Genomic DNA, 23405 nt, shown 5'->3' with positions numbered 1-23405 from the left:
CATATATATATATATATATATAATATATATATATATATATATATATATATATATATACACATACACAATATATATATACACATACACAATATATATATATATATATATATATATATATATATATATATATATATATATATATATATTATACTGGCCAAAAGTTTGGACACACCTTCTCATTCAAAGAGTTTTCTGTATTTTCATGACTAGGAAAGTTGTAGATTCACACTGAAGGCATCAGAACTATGAATTATCATATGTGGAATTATATACTTAACAAAAAAGTGTGAAACAACTGAAAATAAGTCTTATATTCTAGATTCTTCAAAGTAGCCACCTTTTGCTTTCATTACTGCTTTGCACACTCTTGGCATTCTCTTGATGAGCCTCAAGAGGTAGTCACCTGAAATAGTCATCCAACAGTCTTGAAGGAGTTCCCAGAGATGCTTAGCACTTGTTGGCCTTTTTGCCTTCACTCTGCGGTCAAGCTCACCCCAAACCATCTCGATTGGGTTCAGGTTTGGTGACTGTGGAGGCCAGGTCATCTGGCCTAGCACCCCATCACTCTCCTTCCTGGTCAAATAGCCCTTACACAGCCTGGAGGTGTGTTTGGGGTCATTGTCCTGTTGAAAAATAAATGATGGTCCAACTAAATGCAAACTGGATGGAATAGCATGCCGCTGCAAGTTGCTGTGGTAGTCATACTGGTTCAGTATGCCTTCAATTTTCAATAAATCCCCAACAGAGTCACCAGCAAAGCACCCACATACCATCACACCTCCTCCTCCATGCTTCACGGTGGGAACCAGGCATGTGGAGTCCATCCGTTCACCTTTTCTGCATCGCACAAAGACATGGTGGTTGGAACCAAAGATCTCAAATTTGGACTCATGAGACCAAAGCACAGATTTCCACTCGTCTAATGTCCATTAGCAATTAGCCCAAACAAGTCTCTTCTGCTTGTTGCCTGTCCTTAGCAGTGGTTTTCCAACAGCTATTTTACCATGAAGGCCTGCTGCACAAAGTCTACTCTTAACAGTTGTTGTAGAGATGTGTCTGCTGCTAGAACTCTGTGTGGCATTGACCTGATCTCTAATCTGAGCTGATGTTAACCTGCGATTTATGAGGCTGGTGACTCGGATGAACATATCCTCCGCAGCAGAGGTGACTCTTGGTCTTCCTTTCCTGGGGCAGTCCTCATGTGAGCCAGTTTCTTTGTAGCGCTTGATGGTTTTTGCACCTGCACTTGGGGACACTTTCAAAGTTTGCCCAATTTTTCGGACTGACTGACCTTTATTTCTCAAAGTAATGATGGCCACTCGTTTTTTCTTTACATAGCTGGTTTTTTTCTTGCCATAATACAAATTCTAACAGTCTATTCAGTAGGACTATCAGCTGTGTATCCACCTAACTTCTGCACAACACAACTGATGGTCCCAACCCCATTTATAAGGCAAGAAATCCCACTTATTAAACCTGACAGGCACACCTGTGAAGTGAAAACCATTTCCGGTGACTACCTCTTGAAACTCATCAAGAGAATGCCAAGAGTGTGCAAAGCAGAAATCGAAGCAAAAGGTGGCTACTTTGAAGAACCGAGAATATAAGACAGATTTTCAGTTGTTTCACACTTTTTTGTTAAGTTTATAATTCCACATGTGTTAATTCATAGTTTTGATGCCTTTAGTGTGAATCTACAATTTTCATAGTCATGAAAATAAATACAGAAAACTCCTTGTTCTGTACTATATATATATATATATATATATATATATATATATATATATATACACACACATGCATGCATACATACATACATACATACACATATATAGTTATATGTAACCTGTATTTTATGAAGTTAAATGTTTGCACTTTCAATTCCGAGAAATCAAGGAGGTGGTCCTAACACTGATAGGACTGCCTCCTAGACTTGTCAACACAGAAAAAAGCTGAGATATAACTGAATACAAAGCAAATAATACTGAATATTTTCCCACAAAACTATATTACAAACTGTTCTGTTCCTCCTGCTCTAACACACTCCAGTTTCCAGGTTCACTTAAGTACAATATTGGTTTCATTGAACCATTTTGTGTCATTTTGGCTTGTTTTACCCACTGTCATGGCTTCTTCAACAATATTGCATGGTATCACAACTAGATCTATCATTGTAGGGATTTCTCAACACTGCTGAGATGGCTCATTATTTAACCTGTAATGAGTGGTGGCTTTAGATACTGCAGGACTGCCCTATAGACTTCAATGGGACAGCTCTGTAGTATCTAAAGTAACCACTACACTGCAAGGCTAAGTCCCTACGAGTCGTAATCGCAGCACCAAAGCGCTGCGGAAAGAACCGCTGCTTGATCGCATTGCGGTTCTTTCCGCAGCGCTTTGAGGAGAAAGTTCACAGAATTTTACTCTGCGGACTTTCTCTTCCCATTATATCTACGGGAAAGCCGCTGGCGTTTCCATAGATATAATAGACATGCTTCGATTTGCAAAGCCGCAACGGCCACTGCAAACTAGATTTTACCTGGCGTGTTAGTATCAAGTCACCAGTTTTACTATGCTGGCAGTTAATCGCTGTAAATTAATATAGTTTTGCATGTAAAAATAAAATAAAAATCTTGATTCTTAATGGTTTATTCTTACTTTGCCTTCCATGGGTCTGTAATAAGCAATTAATGTAAATATGATCATGGCAATGAGGTAGGAGACAACACTGATGTAAAATGAGACGGCACCAAATTTCCTCCATTTGTCTCTCAACAGTTCATTGATGGGTTCCACTGCCAGCATTTCATGGCGGTTCTGTATAAAGAATAAGTAATGGTATATTGAGAAGTAGAGGAAAAAGAAAACCATATTTCTAGAAAAATTAAACCTCAGCAGTAATGTATCTTACACAAAAATACATGCAAAATGAAAATAAAAATGTAAAATTAAATCTTTTGTATAGAAAATCTTAAACTAAACTGTGTATTCCATGATCTAATACACAATCCTGTGTGCCCAATGATCTAGCATGCAGAGATTTTCTGTACAAGGATTGGTTCAGCAGGTGCACATCATACTTACGTACCAATAAAATTATTATTATATTAATATTTCCAGTGTTGTGTTGCCCTGAATTGCCCATTAAAGGTGGACTTTAGGTGTTGTCGTGTAGCAGAGTTGTAATTTACAAAACTCAGCATAATACTGTTTTCAAACCAAATTAGAAAACTTATTTTACCATTTCATGTATAAAATGAACATGGACCCCACGGACATGCAGGACCCCAAGGCGACCAGAACTTCTGCCACTAAGCACCTGCAGGAGTAATGTAGCAGCCCAATATGACCCCCTTTCCAAAGCTAAGCCCATGTAGTTCAGGGTCACACCCACTACAGGCACAATACCAAAAATATTTGAAATCATCAAATAATTTGCATCTCCATGATAATGGAGTTCTTCTAGTGTTATCTATACATGTGCATGTACTACAGGTAAACTCAGCTCTAATATGCTCTTACTATATGGCACTGGAAAAATGACAATACAAATTATATATTCAAGCAAAATATACACATTATATCTGGGTTTATGTGCTCTCACCTCAACTTTACTATTATAAACCAGGATTTCAAGGACAGAGACCTCTTCGCCACATGTATCTAACGAAGATAAATCGTACAAGGAGGAGTAAACAGGGCCATAAGCCCAGTCCCGGAATTTGCGAGACAAGTGTCTGGCCTCTTCATCTTTTATCTCTAGCCTGATAATATGCTGAAATATCTAAAACACAACAATATAAAATGATAGTTAACTAATATTACTGCATTTAATAAAATATTATTAGCAACATTGTTTTAAGAGTTTAAATACAAAAAGACATATTCATGATGTATTTCAGCAAGGATGTCTTCAGTATGATCACAGAGCACCAACTAGATAAGGGACACTGTGAAGCTTAACAGAAGACTAACCAGGCAGCTTGGCAACTCAGCGGTTAGCACTGAAGCCCTGGGTTCAAGTTCAACTAAGGGCAACATCTGCAAGGAGTTTGTATGTTCTCCTGTGTTTTCTTGGGTTTCCTCTGGGCACACCATTTTCATCCAACACTCCAAAGACATAATGGGAATGTAGCTTGTGAGCCCTATATTGGACAGTGATTGACAACGTCTGTTAAGCACTGTGGAATATGATGGCGCTATACAAGCAAGCTGAATAAATATCATTTATGCCCCAAATTTATGATCTGTGAGGCGAGATACTTTAAGTATTCCAAATATGTGAAAACCTTAAAAGGTGATGTAATTACCAACAACACCACAAGGGGGCTGCATAACACAACAGTAGAAAACTAAAACTAAGGCAGTGAATTTAATGTGAAACCAAGAAATCAATGCTTGTCTTGTGTTAATAGAAGAAAAAAAATCTACACACAAAAAAAACACTGTATAAACTCTGAGGATTACCCTAAAAAATGCGCGCAATCTCCTCTTTCAGGTGTGAATCAAAAAGTAAAAAAAAAAAAGATTCTGTCTGCAGCTTGAGGAAAAGAAAACTGATAAACAGTCTCCATCTTTTTCTTAATATGCTGGCAGAGATATTTTTGGACATTATATATGCATGTGAGTGTATACCGTACATTATAAAACAAAGTAAGGCTACTGTGGAGCACTGCTCTGTGCTGTTGGCTCTGCCGATTTCAGTAGTAAAAGTACGGACCCCATTCTAGTAAATGTGGTCCTTCAGACTTTGTGTCTTACCACTATCCTAAGAACCTCTGATGGATCAGAACAACGGAGAGGCCACGCTAGTATCAACCTATGGTAATCAGTATGAACATTGCTTTATGTACAGTATTTGATCAAATAAAACATATATAACTTTTTTTTACAAATACATGAGAAACTACAAAAAGAAATGAATGTGAAATACTCACTCCTATTTTACCCAGTTTTGCCGCCATCATGAGGGGAGACATGCCATCATTGTTTAATATAGCCTCCAGGCTACAGTCAGGATAAAGTTTGGCACACTTTATAACCAGAAGATCATACATTTTTGTAACAAATTTGGTGTTCTCCCTTGTATTGTCAGCAATGGCAACCAAAGCATGCAGGACAGTATTGCCCCTTGAGTCTTGACGACGTAGATCTGCTTTCTTGTGAGCATTCTCAGTCAGATAGTGCACAATGTCAGGCTGATTGGTGCAAGCTGCGAGAGACAGTGGGAGTTCACCTAGGATAGCAAGGACAAGGTATCATTATTATAGGTGTCTAAAAACACAAATACAGTGGGGCAAAAAAGTATTTAGTCAGTCACCAATAGTGCAAGTTCCACCACTTAAAAAGATGAGAGGCGTCTGTAATTTACATCATAGGTAGATCTCAACTATGAGAGACAAAATGAGAAAACAAATCCAGAAAATCACATTGTCTGATTTTGTAAGAATTTATTTGCAAATTATGGTGGAAAATAAGTATTTGGTCAGTAACAAAATTTCATCTCAATACTTTGTTATATATCCTTTGTTGGCAATGACAGAGGTCAAACGTTTTCTGTAAGTCTTCACAAGGTTGGCACACACTGTTGTTGGTATGTTGGCCCATTCCTCCCTGCAGATCTCCTCTAGAGCAGTGATGTTTTGGGGCTTTTGCTTGGCAACATGGACTTTCAACTCCCTCCAAAGGTTTTCTATAGGGTTGAGATCTGGAGACTGGCTAGGCCACTCCAGGACCTTGAAATGCTTCTTACAAAGCCACTCCTTCGTTGCCCTGGCGGTGTGCTTTGGATCATTGTCATGTTGAAAGACCCAGCCACGTTTCATCTTCAATGCCCTTGCTGATGGAAGGAGGTTTGCACTCAAAATCTCACGATACATGGCCCCATTCATTCTTTCATGTACCCGGATCAGTCGTCCTGGCCCCTTTGCAGAGAAACAGCCCCAAAGCATGATGTTTCCACCCCCATGCTTTACAGTAGGTATGGTGTTTGATGGATGCAACTCAGTATTCTTTTTCCTCCAAACACGAAAAGTTGTGTTTCTACCAGACAGTTCCAGTTTGGTTTCATCAGACCATAGGACATTCTCCCAATACTCTTCTGGATCATCCAAATGCTCTCTAGCAAACTTCAGACGGGCCCGGACATGTACTGGCTTAAGCAGTGGGACACGTCTGGCACTGCAGGATCTGAGTCCCTGGCGGCGTAGTGTGTTACTGATGGTAGGCTTTCTTACATTGGTCCCAGCTCTCTGCAGTTCATTCACTAGGTCCCCCCCGCGTGGTTCTGGGATTTTTGCTCACCGTTCTTGTGATCATTTTGACCCCAGGGGGTGAGATTTTGCGTGGAGCCCCAGATCGAGGGAGATTATCAGTGGTCTTGTATGTCTTCCATTTTCTAATTATTGCTCCCACAGTTGATTTCTTCAATCCAAGCTGGTTGCCTATTGCAGATTCAGTCTTCCCAGCCTGGTGCAGGGCTACAATTTTGTTTCTGGTGTCCTTTGACAGCTCTTTGGTCTTCACCATAGTGGAGTTTGGAGTCTGACTGTTTGAGGGTGTGCACAGGTGTCTTTTTATACTGATAACAAGTTTAAACAGGTGCCATTACTACAGGTAATGAGTGGAGGAAAGAGGAGACTCTTAAAGGAAGAAGTTACAGGTCTGTGAGAGCCAGAAATCTTGATTGTTTGTAGGTGACCAAATACTTATTTTCCACCATAATTTGCAAATAAATTCTTACAAAATCAGACAATGTGATTTTCTGGATTTGTTTTCTCATTTTGTCTCTCATAGATGAGGTCTACCTATGATGTAAATTACAGACGCCTCTCATCTTTTTAAGTGGTGGAACTTGCACTATTGGTGACTGACTAAATACTTTTTTGCCCCACTGTATACTCATGTACCACTAAGGACACAGTTGAAATCATTGCCAGCCATCCGGGACAGCATCCAAAATGCGGGACTGTCCAGTTCGATCCAGGGTGGCTGTGGGGGGGGCCCCACAACCATAGGGCCTGGTGGATGGATGGGGTCATTCCCATCTCAAATAACCCTTTAACCACTGTCACTGATTATGTATTAGAAATTATATATATATATATATATATATATATATATATATATATTTGTGGCAGATGTGGAAAAAATGCTGCAAAGTCAGAGCTCGTTCATGAGAACCCCCCGAAGGGAATACTGAACGCAGTTGCAAGCGGTGTGCAGGTAAAAGCATACGGACTACATAGACTATAATGGGGTCCATGTGTTTGCCACCAGATCTCCTCAGGGATCATGCGGACAGGAAAGTAGTTCACAATCCACTTTCCTATCTGCATGATTCGTGTGGGCAGCACGCGACAAGCACACGGACCTCATTATAGTCTATGGGGTCCGTGTGCTTTAACTGCACACCGCTTACAGTTGCGTTGGTATTCCATTTGGGGGTCCTCATACGGACTTCCCTGGACGGAATACCAACGCAGATGTGAACCAGGGGTCAGAATGATATTTCAGACATACAAGTGTTTATAGTTTGTCAATTAAAATTAAATTAATGAACATAAAAGAAATCTAAATTAAATCTATATATGGTGTGGGATACTGGTAAATGAAGCAAACATGTTATTTGCTGTGATGTATAAAATGTAACATTACTCTTAATTCATATGCTATTTTACAGTGTGATGTATATTCTATTCTATAGCTGTACTCTAACTGCTCAGGTGTCACCGTCCTGCTGTTGTGGAAACACTACGAAACGCCTCACACCCCACCTGCCCTGGGGAGAGCACGCAGGTGTCGGAAATGACAGATTAGTTTCAGGTCTGTGTCATTAGAACAGGTTGTTTGCATAATATATACGCCAGTGTAAGGACACACCAGGAATGGATTGGAAAAAAAGAACGCACCATCCATTCCTAAAGGGCCTCACCCGCACACATGATCACAAAACATATGCGTTTGTTTTTCAGTGTGGTATTACCTACAACGTCTAAATAACCCTCTAGGCCCTTTCAAACGGACATAGTTAGGCCAAAAATTACAGTCCATGTGTTGGTCATACTCCTAGCCCATGTCATGTGAGTACAGGTCAGTAGATAATTCTGAAATCTACAGCATCACAAGCCACTATGATGTAGTAGACACAGTTCATACAAGCTGTCATCAGACAGTGAAATATGCCCAACACAACAGGCCGTATTTCTCAGCCGTGTGAAAGGGCCCCTACAGTGGCGTAACTAGGAAAGGCGGGGCCCAGAGGCAAACTTTTGACATGCCCCATCCCCCCCCCTCACTGACGCCGAAGACTTCGACCGACCCCCTTCTACGCATTCCTGCGCACTCTATTATGCCCCATAGTCGCCCCTTCACACAGTATTATCCCCCATAGTGGCCCCTGCACATAGTATTATCCCCCATAGTGGCCCCTTCACACAGTATTATCCCCCATAGACGCCCATGCACACAGTATTATGTCCCATAGTGGCCCCTACACACAGTATTATCCCCCATAGTGGCCCCTGCACATAGTATTATCCCCCATAGTGGCCCCTTCACACAGTATTATCCCCCATAGACGCCCATGCACACAGTATTATGTCCCATAGTGGCCCCTACACAAAGTATTATCCCCCATAGTGGCCCCTGCACACAGTATTATCCCCCATAGTGGCCCCTGCACATAGTGTTATCCCCCATAGTGGCCCCTTCACACAGTATTATCCCCCATAGAGGCCCCTGCACATAGTGTTATCCCCCCCCAGTGGCTCCTTCACACAGTATTATCCCCCATAGAGGCCCATGCACACAGTATTATCCCCCATAGTGGCCCCTTCACACAGTATTATCCCCCATAGTGGCCCCTTCACACAGTATTATCCCCCATAGACGCCCATGCACACAGTATTATGTCCCATAGTGGCCCCTACACAAAGTATTATTCCCCCATAGTGGCCCCTGCACACAGTATTATCCCCCATAGTGGCCCCTTCACACAGTATTATCCCCCATAGAGGCTCCTGCACATAGTGTTATCCCCCCCAGTGGCTCCTTCACACAGTATTATCCCCATAGAGGCCCATGCACACAGTATTATCCCCCATAGTGGCCCCTTCACACAGTATTATCCCCCATAGAGGCCCATGCACACAGTATTTTACCCCATAATGGCCCCTGCACACAGTATTATCCCCCACTCTGGACACCCATAAACAATTATACTCTGGGGTCTTTTCAGACCCCAGAGTATAATAATCGGAGACCCAGGGGGAGAAAAACATAAAAAAAACTCTGTTACTCACCTATCTCCCGGCTCCTACGCTAGCGGCCTCCGAAGTACTCGATCTTCAATGACGTCAGACGTCACATAACCCGGGACGCAGGCCGAGGTCATGAGACGTCAGACTAGGCCGAAGTCTGCACAGATCGTGGAGAGGTAAGTAACAGTGTTTTTTTATGTTTCTTACCTCTCCCGGTCCACCAATCATTATTGTCGGGGGTCCAAAAAGACCCCCGAGTATAATGATAGCAGCGGTAGCGGCTGTCACCGGGCCCCTAATGTCCCAGGCCCTGTGGCAGCTGCCTCTGCTGCTATGGCGGTAGTTACGCCACTGGGCCCCTATGCTCTATTCCAACAATTGAGCCAAGACTTGGCTTTATGTTTAAGAGATCCATGCAGGATTCATTTTTTTCAAGGACCCATTCAGCTCAATGGGTAAATCAGGTCTTTGAAAACTAACCAAAACAGTCTGATCTGTGAAAAAATATAGCATGAGGGCTATAAAATATTAGAAATGCACAAGGGGAGTTATCTGGAACATAAAATGTATACATGGGTTCCATATATAACCCATTTTAACAAAAGAAACTGTTGGAGTAATCCAGAAGGTAGCGGGCTAAAGCCACTCTGTGGGGGCTACTTACTGATTTGGGGGCCTGGAAAGGAGCAGTATGTGAGCCAGTAAAGGGGGCAGTATACTGTGTGGGGGCCAATAATGGAAGCAATACACCATATGGGGGATCAGTAAAGACGGCAATATACCACATGGGAAGTCAGTGAATGGATCATTCTATCATGTGGGGGCTACGTAACAGACACTGTACTGTGTGGGTAACGTAGAAAGGGGCGCTATTCCATGGGGTACGGAACCCAGTGAAAAACTTGCTATTGGGCCTAGCCTTTCATAGTACATAATTTTTTTAAGACTGATGTATTAATAAATTCGCTTTGCAATGTGTTTCACAGTGCACTACAGAAGAAAATGGCTCAAAGTTGATACTCTTTTCCTGTTCAAACTTAATATTGCAATAAAAGCATCCTTCAAAATAACCAAATTCCAGAAAAGAACACTACGGTCTAGGTCATGAGTGTTGAAATCTGTACAAGCGTCACAGTGTTCAAGTATGTCCAAAGTGTTTCCTTGATCCAGTATCCTCAACAACCAAATATTTTATAACAAGGATTTACTTATTTATGTGAGGACCGATGGGAGGATCAGAGATTTCCACCTGGATACTATATATAGCTGAATGGCTATGGAAAATACAGTGTAATGGGCAATTATACCTTCAGGACTGACTACTGTGGATAAACAGACATTGATTCTTACAAAGACCACAGTAAAAAGGGAAAGACTGACTGAGAAATGGAAAATTGTATTTAATTCATATTGCTTTTGAATAAAACATCCAGAAAGAGTCAATAAACAATTTGGGTTAAGGGTACAAGACTAATGGAAAAGACCTTACAAGATAGGCCTGGACTACATTATAAGTGGAAGCACAGTGAAACATTGCAGTCTACTAACCTGCACAGAACCTAAAAAGAGGTTTTAGAAACCCTAGTGTAATGGATACTGATGATTTATCCACATGACAAGTCATCGGTATCTGATCGGAAGGGGTGCGATACCTAGACCCTGCAACAATCAGCTGATGTGGCTGCTGAAGCCATATACAAGGCGTAAGCAGATGAATGAATGGAAATAGATCTGCAGTTCACAGGCGCAACCACAGTAGAGCTGTACACTGTGGCAGAGACTCTGCTTCCAGCTATATACCTTGTATATGGCTCCCAGCTGATCGCAGCAGGGTTCAGATTATTGAACCCCATCAATCGTATACTGATGATTACTTATCCTGTGGATAGGTCACCAGGATTCATTTTCCTTGGGAGTCTGACAACCTCTTTAAGTTACAGCAGAATTAAAGGGGTTACCCTATCAACTTCAACATGTTAAAATTATTAGACAATTTAAAGTTACATTTTATGGGGGTGGGGTGGGGTGGAGTATAAGCAAAAGTTTTGCAGATTAAAGATTTTCTCTGACCAGCGTAGTAATGACAGTCTTTGGCCTTTCTAGGTTGGCAATGGATACAACATTGAATGCAGGAACATCTATGGTCTGGCACTTTCTCTGAAGCTCATGCTTTCCTTATTGTGGCCAGGTTATCTTCTCATGCATGTGCTGTCCCTGCCTGATAACCTGTCCAAAGTACAGGACTACAAGTTCTACACCATTGTCTACCTGCGCCAGGATGAGCTGGTAGTTTGGACGCCATGTGGAGGGGATTCCTTGATTATTTTTTTGTTGTTGTTCTTTCTGCAATCCACTGCAAACAAAGTGATTTTCTCAGGCAGAAAAGCAGAATATGGACATGATAGCAATAGACTTGGCAGACTGCCAGGGGCATTAACTGCAATGCATGTGGACCCATTCAGCAGTGGATACATTCAGTTTGCTGTTTGAAGGGACACAACAATGTGAACTTGGCAGTCACCACAGCAGTTGGTAGCGTCATGAACATTTCCAAATTTTATTTATTTATTTATTTTTTTTAGTATGTCTGCAATTTCATTAAGCAGATATATGACAAAGAATAGATTTGGGATTAGAATTTGTAGCACCTCATCACTTCAGGTCATAGATTCCATGTATTCCAGCTTCATCGTCATCCAGACTGAGGGCGAGATTATACCAATTAAACTGTTATTTGCCTGGTGAAGATGAATGAATGGCCCCATTGGTACTCTCACAACAAGCCTCTGTCCGCCGGTAATGTTGTCATCAGTGAATATATGTAGCCAGCCTGTTCAGGCTCAGGAAACTCCCTTTACTGCAGGACATGCTGGCTAGCTCTGTATTTACATTCTGTGTACTCACTTCCTGACCAGGAATGACTAGAAAAACAGTACTGTGTAGACATTGGAAAGGCTGACCCATGTAAAACATATAAGAAGATTAGTGTACTGCAACGTAGCACTTCTCATGAAAAGGAGCACCAGGAATAGAGGCTTTTTCCCATACACAGATATAATACTCTGTACAAACGGCAGAAGAAATAGTAACCTATGATGAAGGAAGACATAAGTCTATCTGGTTTAATTTTAAGCATCTTGCAGCGTCGATCCAGAGGAACAAGTGCGAGGCAAATCCCAATTCTGCTCATGTTAGGGAAAAAACTGCAACTCCAGTATCCAGAATAAATCCCTGGATCACTCCCCATCTCTAGTAATAGAGTACCCACAATCCAAGTAAAAATATTGCTTTCAAGAAAAGCATCCATGTCTTCTTAAAAAGGTGTCTACCAGCAGATTTGTCCATATGTAGTCAAGACCCTAAATGATCAGACCACAAGCCCATAAAATGTAAGACCCCAGACTTCCCTAAGGCTAAAGCCCTACATTGCAGAAACACAGCTTTTTTGTTGCAGATTTTGTTGTGGTTTTCAGAGCCAAAGTCAGGAGTGGACTGAATAAAAAGTAGAAGTGTAAGAATTTCCTATATATTTCCCATTCCTTTTATAGACGTGCTTGGCTTTGGCTCAAAAACAAGCAACAATAACAACAAAAAAAGCTGATTTTCCACAACATGGGGTCTCAGCCTAAAACTCCAGACATTAGTAAGTTTTAAGACAGCAGGGGAGTATAGTCATAAATCATTTTAAGGGTAACTGCTGATCCATAGTGGAAGGAGCTTTAAACTTATTGTACTTTAAATGTAACACAAATAAAACATAAGAGATATTCTATAAAATAACAGGTTATCATGTTGAAATCTATAGTGCAGCATGAAGTCTCACATGTATAGTCTACTAGCAGAAGTGTTCTGTCGGGGTAGTCTACACAACCAAAAATAAAGGGACGAAAAAGTCCTGTGCGGCCTTTTTCATTAGACACCTGATGGGCCCCATTATTATAGTCAACACAGTCCGCTGGGCTCCCCATGAAACTGCTATTTTAGCGGTTCACCACTCTGGTGTTCTGGTCCTCGAAAAGACCAGAAAAAGGAGAGACAGTGCTAGTGTGGACCTAGGGTAAATAGGGCAAATTTGGAATAAAGAGCAATTGAAGACTTACCAAAGTAGAAATATCCCCCCTCATCCTTTGGTTGAAAGAAGCGCCCTCTGGCCTGAGCATGGACATCAGCTCCCTTCTCTACCAGCAGTTCCACATAATGCTTACAGCGTCTTTCAATAGCAATGTGAAGGGCAGTTTGTCCTGGAGGAGAATGACAGACAATCCTGCTTTAGCTCCTATAGACTAAATTTACAAAATTTGATGATCAGGCAAATTTCTTATCAATCTCAATGGGAATGTGACACTATAAAATAAACTTTTTTAAAAAATAGTTTGTTAGACATTTTTTATTTATTACACATTTTTTTTACTTTTTTCCCAAATAACTCATAAAAAATACAATATGCCTCAATTTCACTCTGACCACTAAGCCCAATAGACTGAGATTTCTCAATTCTGTTGGTGTTGTCTTTGCAGCAGTCACCTCATTCACATCACATAACAGAATTGCAATAGAAGATAGCATTTCAATTGACCAGGCATTGAGAATAGATGAGGTCAGTAGATTATGCACAAAGTATATGATAAAAATGTACAAATCAGAAAATAAAAACAGATTAGAAATACCGGTAAGTGATATATTTCAATATCTTGTCTTTCCTAAAGCAGAAATTCTAAATGGTTTCCTGTAAAGGTGTAAGTTTGAAGCCAAACCCAGGAGTGAAATAGTTAAAGAAAGAGGAAAAACCATACCTAGTTTGGCTTCAAAAATGGAATAAAAAACCCTGATGAAAAACCTGCATATATACTATTACCCAGAATATGCTCTTGGGTATAAATCATGGTTTATCGGCACTACAAACAATGTGCTGCCCAAAAATGTAAACTATGGAAAGGAAAGATTGGTTGCCCCTATTCAACAGCGATGGTTACAGATCTGTCTATTAATCTCACACAAAGTAGAGACGATGCACCATACAGCATATCAGTGTATAGATACCTCTATAATACACATCCCTGAAAGGAGAATTGATAAATTCACGAAGATTTCCTGTTTTTTCAGCAATATCAGCCAGGAGTGGGATTGTGTCATTCCTTCCTCCTTGTAAATTTAGCAGAGCTTTTGGTAAACAAGTCTTCCCAGTTGATGGCTCTGTTAAAAATAAAAAAAAAAGTTACAAAAACTCAAATTTATAATGTATTTGTAATCTATTAAAGGGGTATTATATCCACAACAAGTTACCCCCTTCTACAGTGGTCAGCCATCTCCGGCAGCCCCATGGAAATCAGGGATCGGGAGTGCGTATTTCCAGCAACTGCATCCATGGAGATGGTGGTTGTCCCTCCATGGGTAGGGAGTAACTTGTTGTGGATGAAATACCCCTTTTTGTAGATAATGTTGATCTTTTATTGAGCATCCTTTTACAGTTTTTTACATGTAGCAAATACATACTACTTGCATACATTATAAATTCATACATTTAGTTTTTATTGAAATATTACAGTAACAGGATACATAAACATCATAACAATCGTAACAGTGTAAAAATACAAGGCAGTACAAGCACAAAACAAGGAAACAATTAGACATTCGGAGTCAGCATATTTGTAGAGCAAAAAGAGGTTTAAAAAAATAATAATAAATTTATACATTTAAACCCAGACTTGATCCCAAATGTCTATGCCTATTATGTTTCTGCTCACCCACATGGTCGCCTGGCATCATCATGGTCATTTTAAACTTTGCGTGGGCATGGAGGCTGCGCTTTCCTCAATCCTCCTTAGCTCTGCCTCTCATCTATCCTTTGTGACTAGAGATGAGCGAGTATATTTGATCGAATACCTCCCCTCCATAGACATTAATGTTAAAAAAAAAAAAAAAAAAGGCGCCAGGGGAGGTTGGAGGGGAAAGGAATATTTCCCGCGTTTCCACGTTGTATTCGACCAAGTACACCAATAACTATGCAAATGGAGGTATTCAGTCGAATACTACTATCCGATCGAATAGTAGTATTCGATTGAATACTATTCGCTCATCTCTATTCGTGACCTGCATACACACCCTACCATTTCCCCACCTTACGTGTAATCGTGAGGGCTTTATCTGCTACGCACTTCTCCCCTCAGCCCCACCCTGATTTTTCCCAACCTACGTAATCCGGCCTTCACTCCAGAGACTGATGACTCCCTTATTCGTCTGATGGTCCTAGGCAGGTCTCTGAGTGCATATCAGTTTCTCCATAAAGACAGTTGGCTGTTAGTGTTAGATTTACAAGACATCTCCATAGCCTGCCCCCTAGGCTTTCGGAGAACCAGTCAACTCTCTCACTTTCTAGCTTCAATAATACTCCTCATATGCAAGTTCTAAATTTGACTTTGAATTCCTTTGTTCGGGCTCCAGTTTAGTCCATCATGTCCTGTCTCTCATATATGCCATATAGGAGTCCCCATCTGAGCTCCAACCCCCCTCCCCCCCCCCCTTTGTCGCTGGATCTGGTTGTTCATCTCTTGCCCATACTTCCTCCATTTCAAGTAGACTATATGAGGTGGGTTATAAGTTCTTATCACGCTGGTATAGAGTCCTGTCCATGCTAAACACGCTATTGTCATCTGTGTCCCCTTGTGTTGGCGTTGATCAGCTCCCTATGGAGACACCCTCCATATTTTCTGGAACCATCCCCAATATGTTATTATTAGGACCCGTTCACACGGAGTAAACGCGCATGTATTTTGGCAAAATACACGTGTAAAAATAAGACTCCCATTGACTTCAATGACATTTTTTTACATGTGTAAAAAAACAAGTCAAAATACACGTGTAAAAAGTCATTGAAGTCAATTGGAGTCTTATTTTTACACATATATTTTTTTACACGTGTATTTTGCCAAAATACACGCGCGTTTACTCCATGTAAACTACCCCTTAGCCAATAATTGCTACCCAACAATAACCCTTCTATAATTCTAATACAATTAGGCTTTATTCACACGATCAGAATTCATGGCCAAATTCATGGTGCTCTTCTATTCAAAATCAATGGGTCAGTAAAAAAAAAAAAGAAAAAAAAAAAAGTGGTCGGCACACAGGATGGCAACTTGGCTATGGAAAAAGCAATGTTTAAGGCCTGGTTCACATCTGCATTCAGTATTCCATTCGGGGAGTCCACTTGGGGACACCGCGAATGGAACCTGTATGCATAGAAAAGCAGTTACCTATGAAACCACACAGGCCTCATTGACTATAATGGGGTCTGTGTGGTTTCCGTTCGGTTCCCGCATTAAACATGTGAAGACATAAGTCCTGCAAGCAGCACTTTTCTCTCCGCATGTTTCGTGCGTAAACCAAGTGGAAACAACATGGACCTCATTATAGTCTATGGGGTTTGTGTGGTTTCTTAGGTAACCGCTTTTTATTGCGTATAGGTTTTCGTTCTGAAGGTCCCCAAACGGAATACTAAATGCAGTTGTGAACTGGGCCTAAGTATTGTCACGGACGTTTGAATATTAATTAGCCTTTTACTTGTTCAGTTTATGTGTAAGTAGAACAGGTATAATGGAGGGAATTTACTAACCTATCTCTGCCAGTTTTCTGGAATAAATAGATTTAAATGTGCTGCATATTTGGCATGTTTCTTTCTTGTGTTCTACAAATAGTCAACTACAACTGAAAAACTTTCACCATCCCTAGACATTAATGAGTTACAATCACTCCATGGTGTACTCTGGAACTCGCTTACATTAGAAGCTTAAGATTCCTGAAGATTAAACATCACTGACTGCTTAAACCCAAGTTAAAGATACACTGTAGAATTTTTATTGTTGGCACCTAACCTCGAAATTCCTCATCTGTCATTCGCTTCTTCTGAGACAACAAGAAAGGCAGGAATCCCTCCAGCTCTGATGTTGCTCCCCTAGATACAATGTCAAAGAGGATGTGTCTATTAAACATCTTGATGACTCGAGGGGGGTCAGGGCTTGAGTTCTGAGAATTCGGGGAATTATCCTTCCTGGAAGAAAGCAGTAGACATTAATATTTCTAAATAATAATATTTTATAACAAGACATCATACATGTGAGAAATTGTATCTTGATAAATATCAGTACTACATCCCTGTTCACATAGAGCAATGTGCTGTCAGTAATCTTACATCTTTTATGCTGCCAAATAAATATTTTAAAACCTTTAGATTTCACTTTAATAATCCCAGGTTTACAGCTAATATACATACTAGATAGATTGTAAGCTCTTGCGAGCAGGGCCCTCAGTCCTATTGTGTGAAATGACGTTCTTTGTTATGTATCTATCTGTATTTGAACCCTACAAATTGTACAGCGCTGCGGAATATGTTGGCGCTATATAAATAAAATTTATTATTATTATACTAAAACGGTTCTACTCAGATTAAATGGGATTGAAACAATGTTGCAATTAAAACAGCGTGCAGTTAACAAATGCAACATAAAAGTGCCAGGTAAACGTAGCTTGGTCAGAGTATGGCCACACATGTGCATAGCACTCCTGTTGTTATGATCAGTGGGGGTCACAATGGTCAGCTCTCCACTGATCCGCAACTCACCACCTTACCTATGCACAGGGGATAAGGCTATGTTCACATTTGCACTAGAGTCTGCCAAAACTCAGTGGAGGAAAAAGTTCTTACAGTTTTAATTTAAAAACAGTGGACAACCAGCAGACCCTATTAAAGTTAATGCGGTCCGCTGGGCTCCATGTGTAACTGCTGTTTTAGCGGTCCATTTTGCCATTCTTCAGGTCCTCCAATGCATCCCGAATACTGCAGAGATGGTGCTAGTGTGAACCTACTGGAAGTAGAAATTTATTTAATGGGCAAACCCTATACTAAATAGATTACGGTATATGCTTTCTTTCGCTACAGGAATGTGCATTTCTAGTTTGTATTACAATATTCTACCAGAATAATACATAGACCAAATGGATGAAGCATTGCAAAAAAATATATATACTCCGTATACTCGCACAAAAAGGTCAACAAGACTGTGATATGCAGTTAATTCAGATTTATTTCCATGTCATAGAAAAAGTTACCAAACCAGTTTTTACAGCTCAATTGACAAACCGTAACCTCAAAAGGACTCTTTTAGGGACATGATTGTACTACTTTTTTTCAATTGCCTTCAAGGAAAAAACATCAATAGGTTCTTCCAGTCCATTCTCAGGGAGGACATAAAAAAGCCAAACCCCTTTGGAGGAAACAAGAATATAGAAAGTGTAGTTTTCAAACCAGGCAAGGCTTGAGGATTATTTTTTTATTTTTTTTTTTAATAATATTTTTATTAAACATTTTTTGATAATACATAGGAATACAAAGATGTGAAAGGTACATAAAATATAAGCATCAAAGGTTAGTGTATTCGATATAACATATCTCAATGGACAATAGGGATGCGAATAACATTTGAAATCAAATCTATATGGAACAAATTCAAAAGGATTGAGTACAGTCAGGTGTAATTTTCTATTCTTATTCTCAGTGAATTTATGAGGAGAAGGAAAGGTAAAGTAGGGGGAATTAGAGGGAGACGGGTGAGAGGGAGATAGGGAATGGGGAGTAGAGTGTGTGATGAGAGTAGGGGGGGAGCAGGACGAGGGGAAGTCTGGAGGGGAAAAGGGAGAGGGGGGACATGACCCAATTTCAGTTCAAAATACATTCAAGGGTGAAACAAGCAATCACATGGTATCTAGACATCTCTAAGAAAAAAGGCTAAGTACTAGGAGTAGAAGGAGGCTCGGGACACCGGTATATGGTTGCTGTTCACAGGGGAGTACATAAAAGAAGTCTAAAAATTAAGAGCTCTCCAAGGCGACCAGATTTTTAGAAAACGATCATGTCGCCTAGACTGCCAACTCGAGAGCTCCTCAAAGCGAGCAATTTGGTGGACTTTATTGATCCATTCGGCTCTGGTAGGAGGGTCTGGGTTTAACCATTTTTGAGGTAGAATCGAGTTGACCGCCAGGACTAGATGAGAAATCAGATTTGATTTAGAGGGTTTGTACTCTGGAGAGGCGAGGGATAATAGCACCATAGATGGAGTGAGAGAGAAAGACGGTGAGGATAGGCTCCTGATAGTTTCTTGTACGTCTGTCCAGTATTTTTGTATTTCTGGACATGACCACCATATGTGTAGTAGCGAACCTGTGTGTAGTTTACATCTCCAGCACAAGTCGGAATCCAACAGACCCCTATCGTGAAGCCATTGAGGGGTGCGATACCACCTAGTAAGGAGTTTGTAATGTGCTTCTTGCATCCTCACACAGGGTGAGAATCCATGTGAGTGGGAGAGAATCTGTTTGACTTGTTCTTCCGTGAGAGATAGTTTGAGATCAATCTCCCAGGATGCGAGATACGCAGGTTTATATGTTTTAGGAGGATGTGCAAATTTAGCTAGGACATAGGAGGTCTTTCTCAATAGTTTGTTGTGTGCTAAGGTAGCACGTTCGAATGCTGTAAGATTCGTGTGAAGTCTGTGGGAGTCCGACCAGCGCCTGAAGCTGTGCAACACGTGTTGTTTGTGGAGAAAAGTAGGGTGGGTCGAGTCTAACAGTTGTAACAGTTTCTCAGTGTCAATTTCATATGAGATATTCATGACATCTAAGAAGATATGTTTACTCAATTGAGACCATAGTGTGTCATATGTTGGTTTGGTAGTATCCGACCAGAAAGGCAGGAGTCCCAGTGGCATCATGGGGGAGTTGTTTGGAGCTAGCGGGTCACCCAGGTCTCTCCATGTCTCACAAGCCCCCAATAACAGCTGATCTATTTGCCTGGATCTATGACCTTGCTTTCCATATAGCCACAGATCTGCCAGGGAGGCTGGGCCGAAAGTGGCCAGTGAGATATCAAAGAGGGTGGAGGGGTTAGGGGTGGATAATTCAATCCATCTTTTAAGTTGGACCGCCTTATAATAATCCATTACATCCGGTAGTCCAATGCCCCCCTCCAGCTTCCTTTTCATTAAGAGTTTAATGGGTAGGCGGGGGTGCCTACCTTTCCAGAGAAAGTTTGAAAAGATGCTTTTGAGTGTTTTAAAGAAGGCAGGAGGGAGGCGTATAGGGATCATGTGTAGGCGGTAGAGTATAGTGGGGAAGGCATAAGTTTGTAAGAGATTGCGTCTACCAAACCAAGAGAAGGGTAACGAGTTATAGGAGGCTAGTTTAGAGCGTATGTCCGACAGAAGAGGTTGAAAATTCTCTTGGTATAAGAGAGCGGGATCAGAGGGTATGCGAATTCCAAGATATTTTATAGACTTAGTGGCCCAGGAGAACGGGCATGATGACTTTATGTCCTGAGCTAGGTTTTTGGGTATGGTTATGTTGAGTACTTCTGACTTTTCTATATTTATCTTATATCCTGAGATTTTCCCGTATGTATGTAGCAATTCGAGGATAACCGGGAATCCTTTTTCCGGATTGGAAACTAGGAATAGCACGTCGTCGGCGAAGGCCGCTGAGTGGAGGGTGTGGTTGCCAATCTTTAGGCCATGAATATCTGGGTGATCCCGTACAGCCTGTAGGAGGGGTTCGAGGGAGAGAATGAACAATGAAGGGGAGAGTGGGCATCCCTGTCTCGTTCCGTTTTTGATGTTGAAATAGGTGGTCAAGGTATCATTTATTTTGAATGCGGGCATGTGGTTGTTCATATAACGTGTAAATAGCTGAAATAAATTGGGCTGGGAAATTAAATTTGCGTAGAACCGCTTCCATATATTTCCAATTGACGCGGTCGAATGCCTTCTCGGCATCCAGACCTAGGAGAGCTAGTTTAGAATCATATTTTCTGGCAAATGTGATGGCGTGCAGAAGGCGATGGGAGTTGTCCTTACCTTCCCTACCTACAACAAATCCGGACTGTTCTTGGTTCAGAAGTTTAGGGATAAGGTGTTTGATACGGAGAGATAGTATTTTGGCCCAGATCTTGACATCCTGGTTAAGCAAGGATATGGGACGATAACTCCCACATAAAGTGGCATCTTTCCCTTCTTTGTGTAACAGAGTGATGTGCGCTTCTTGCGCTTGTCTTGGGAGTTTGGCACCTGAGAGAAGAGAATTCAGGGACAGGGAGAGATGTGGTAGGAGTTCATTCTGGAAAATTTTATAATACTGGAGTGGGAAGCCATCGGGACCTGGACTTTTGCCCGTTGGGAAACTTTGCAGTGTGTCTCTAAGCTCTGTTAAAGAGATAGGGTCTGTCAAGGTGGAGGTATCCTCAGCTGTGAGAGAGGGTAGCTTGAGAGAAGAGAGAAATTCCTCACTTCTGTCAGATTTGGGTTCGCGTTAGCGGGTTCATTACTTGCATCAAGATTATATAGATCAGTGTAGAAAGATAAGAAGCTTTCTGTTATGTCGGGAGTTGAAGTATGTAAGACTCCATGTTTGTCTTTGACCGAGTTTATGAAGCATTTAGCCTTCCTCTTTCGAAGCATTGAGGTCATGAGTTTACCACTCTTGTCACCGTGTGCGTATAGTTTATGCTGGTAATGCAAGTATTGTTTAGCTGTGCGCGAGTTAATCATGTCTTTTAGTTGTTCTCGTAGCTGTAGGAGGTTGTCCCTAAATGGCCTTTGTTGACTAGACTTTCGAATTCTCTCAATAGCTGCTATGTCTGCGAGGGTTTTGTCAAGGGCTGCTTGGGTATCTTTTTTAATTTTGGATGCTAGGGAGATGAATATCCCTCTGATAACTGATTTGTGGGCCTCCCATGTAATAGTGGGACAGGTGTCTGCATTGGAATTCAAGCTAAAATAAGAGCAAATGTGTTCCCTAATCTTTGTGACAGTTTCAGGATTATCTAGTAGCGCTTCATTGAGTTTTCAGCACCAGTCTTTTCTGGGCAGCTGGGCCATAGTGAGAGACGCCCAGACTGGGGCATGGTCTGAGACCGTTATATTTTCTATACGGGCTTTTGGTGCGAAGGGGAGAAGAGAGGAGGAAAGAAATATGTAATCAAGTCTTTGATATGATTGCTGGGGGTTTGAGAAGAAGGAGAAGTCTTTTGTGGAGGGGTGAAGGGATCACCAGAGATCCACTAGTCTCATGTCATGTAAGGATTGCATCAGCCTGCCCAAAGCTTTTTGCGAAATCGCAGAAGTGCCAGAGGACGTATCTAACGTCGGATTTAGAGCTACATTCACGTCACCAGCCAGTATTATTTGACCTTCCGCAAATAGTTCCAGTGTGTGTAACATATTTAGTAGCCAAGGGATCTGTCCCTGGTTTGGTGCGTAGACATTAGCCAGGGTGTATTTGTGGGAAGCTATCGTACCCTTCAGGATAAGGAGTCTACCCTCCGAATCTTCATATGTTTGCATGCATTCGAACGGTACGGAATGGTGTATCAGAATGGATACGCCGGCCGTGGGTTTTATAGGGTTCGTGGAGTGAAAGCTATTGGAATAAGCAGAAGTGGGAAGACGTGGAATGTGCCCTCTTTTGAAGTGGGTTTCCTGAAGAAAGACTATTTGTGATTTCAGTTTTCGTAGTACTGTGAAAATTTGTGATCGTTTGTTTGGGGAGTTCAGGCCATGAGTGTTGAATGAGGTTACAACTAAGGAGGCCATGTTGAAATGAGTCTATGTGTCCCCGGTAATAGGAACGTGGGTGCTATGTTAGAACCTTGGAGGGAAGATGGGAGTGTTGGAGGGGTAGATGTGAGAGTAGAGAGGGATAAAGTGGGTGAGGGAGGGGGGAAGGGGAAAAGATGTGGATGGCACGAGGTAAGTTAGGAGGGAGAGGGGAGAGGAGGAATAGAGGGGGAAATAAGTAAGACTGTAAATCAAACCTCAACATTTACAAGAAGAGAAGAAAAACAAGGGGAATGGGTTGTTGATGAGCCTGCAGGTCAACAACCAATTTTGAGTACGCTGTCTGAATTAGACAGTGTAAGAATTAGGGATACGGAGGAAGTTCTGATCGTGGGGGTCAGAAAATATGTCACTTATAGATCTGAATATGAAGAAGGCAGGTAAACGAGAATTGGGCCTTTGAATGGGTATCAGTGGTCTGTACGACTAAGCAGGGAAGAGAGACGATGTTTCCAAGTGTGTGGTGAGAGAGAGCCAGATGGCGTGA

The 23405-nt window shown here is 41.3% G+C and overlaps 1 protein-coding gene across 1 annotated transcript in view; it reads right to left on the bottom strand.

The window, feature by feature from the left end:
- TRPV4 (transient receptor potential cation channel subfamily V member 4) overlaps positions 1–23405 on the bottom strand; it is a 79636-nt gene that overhangs the window by 16961 nt on the left and 39270 nt on the right. The window contains exons 3-8 of the mRNA XM_075276625.1: positions 17132–17307; positions 14301–14453; positions 13361–13501; positions 4938–5236; positions 3605–3784; positions 2659–2817 (exon numbers count right to left, since the gene is read on the bottom strand). Of these exons, the coding sequence (XP_075132726.1) occupies positions 2659–2817; positions 3605–3784; positions 4938–5236; positions 13361–13501; positions 14301–14453; positions 17132–17307 (1108 nt within the window). The remainder of the gene's footprint in view (positions 1–2658; positions 2818–3604; positions 3785–4937; positions 5237–13360; positions 13502–14300; positions 14454–17131; positions 17308–23405) is intronic.

The sequence above is a fragment of the Leptodactylus fuscus genome, chromosome 1 (assembly GCF_031893055.1).
Source record: "Leptodactylus fuscus isolate aLepFus1 chromosome 1, aLepFus1.hap2, whole genome shotgun sequence".
In the NCBI taxonomy this organism is placed as follows: Eukaryota; Metazoa; Chordata; class Amphibia; order Anura; family Leptodactylidae; genus Leptodactylus; species Leptodactylus fuscus.
This window is presented reverse-complemented; position numbering and strand designations above follow the sequence as displayed.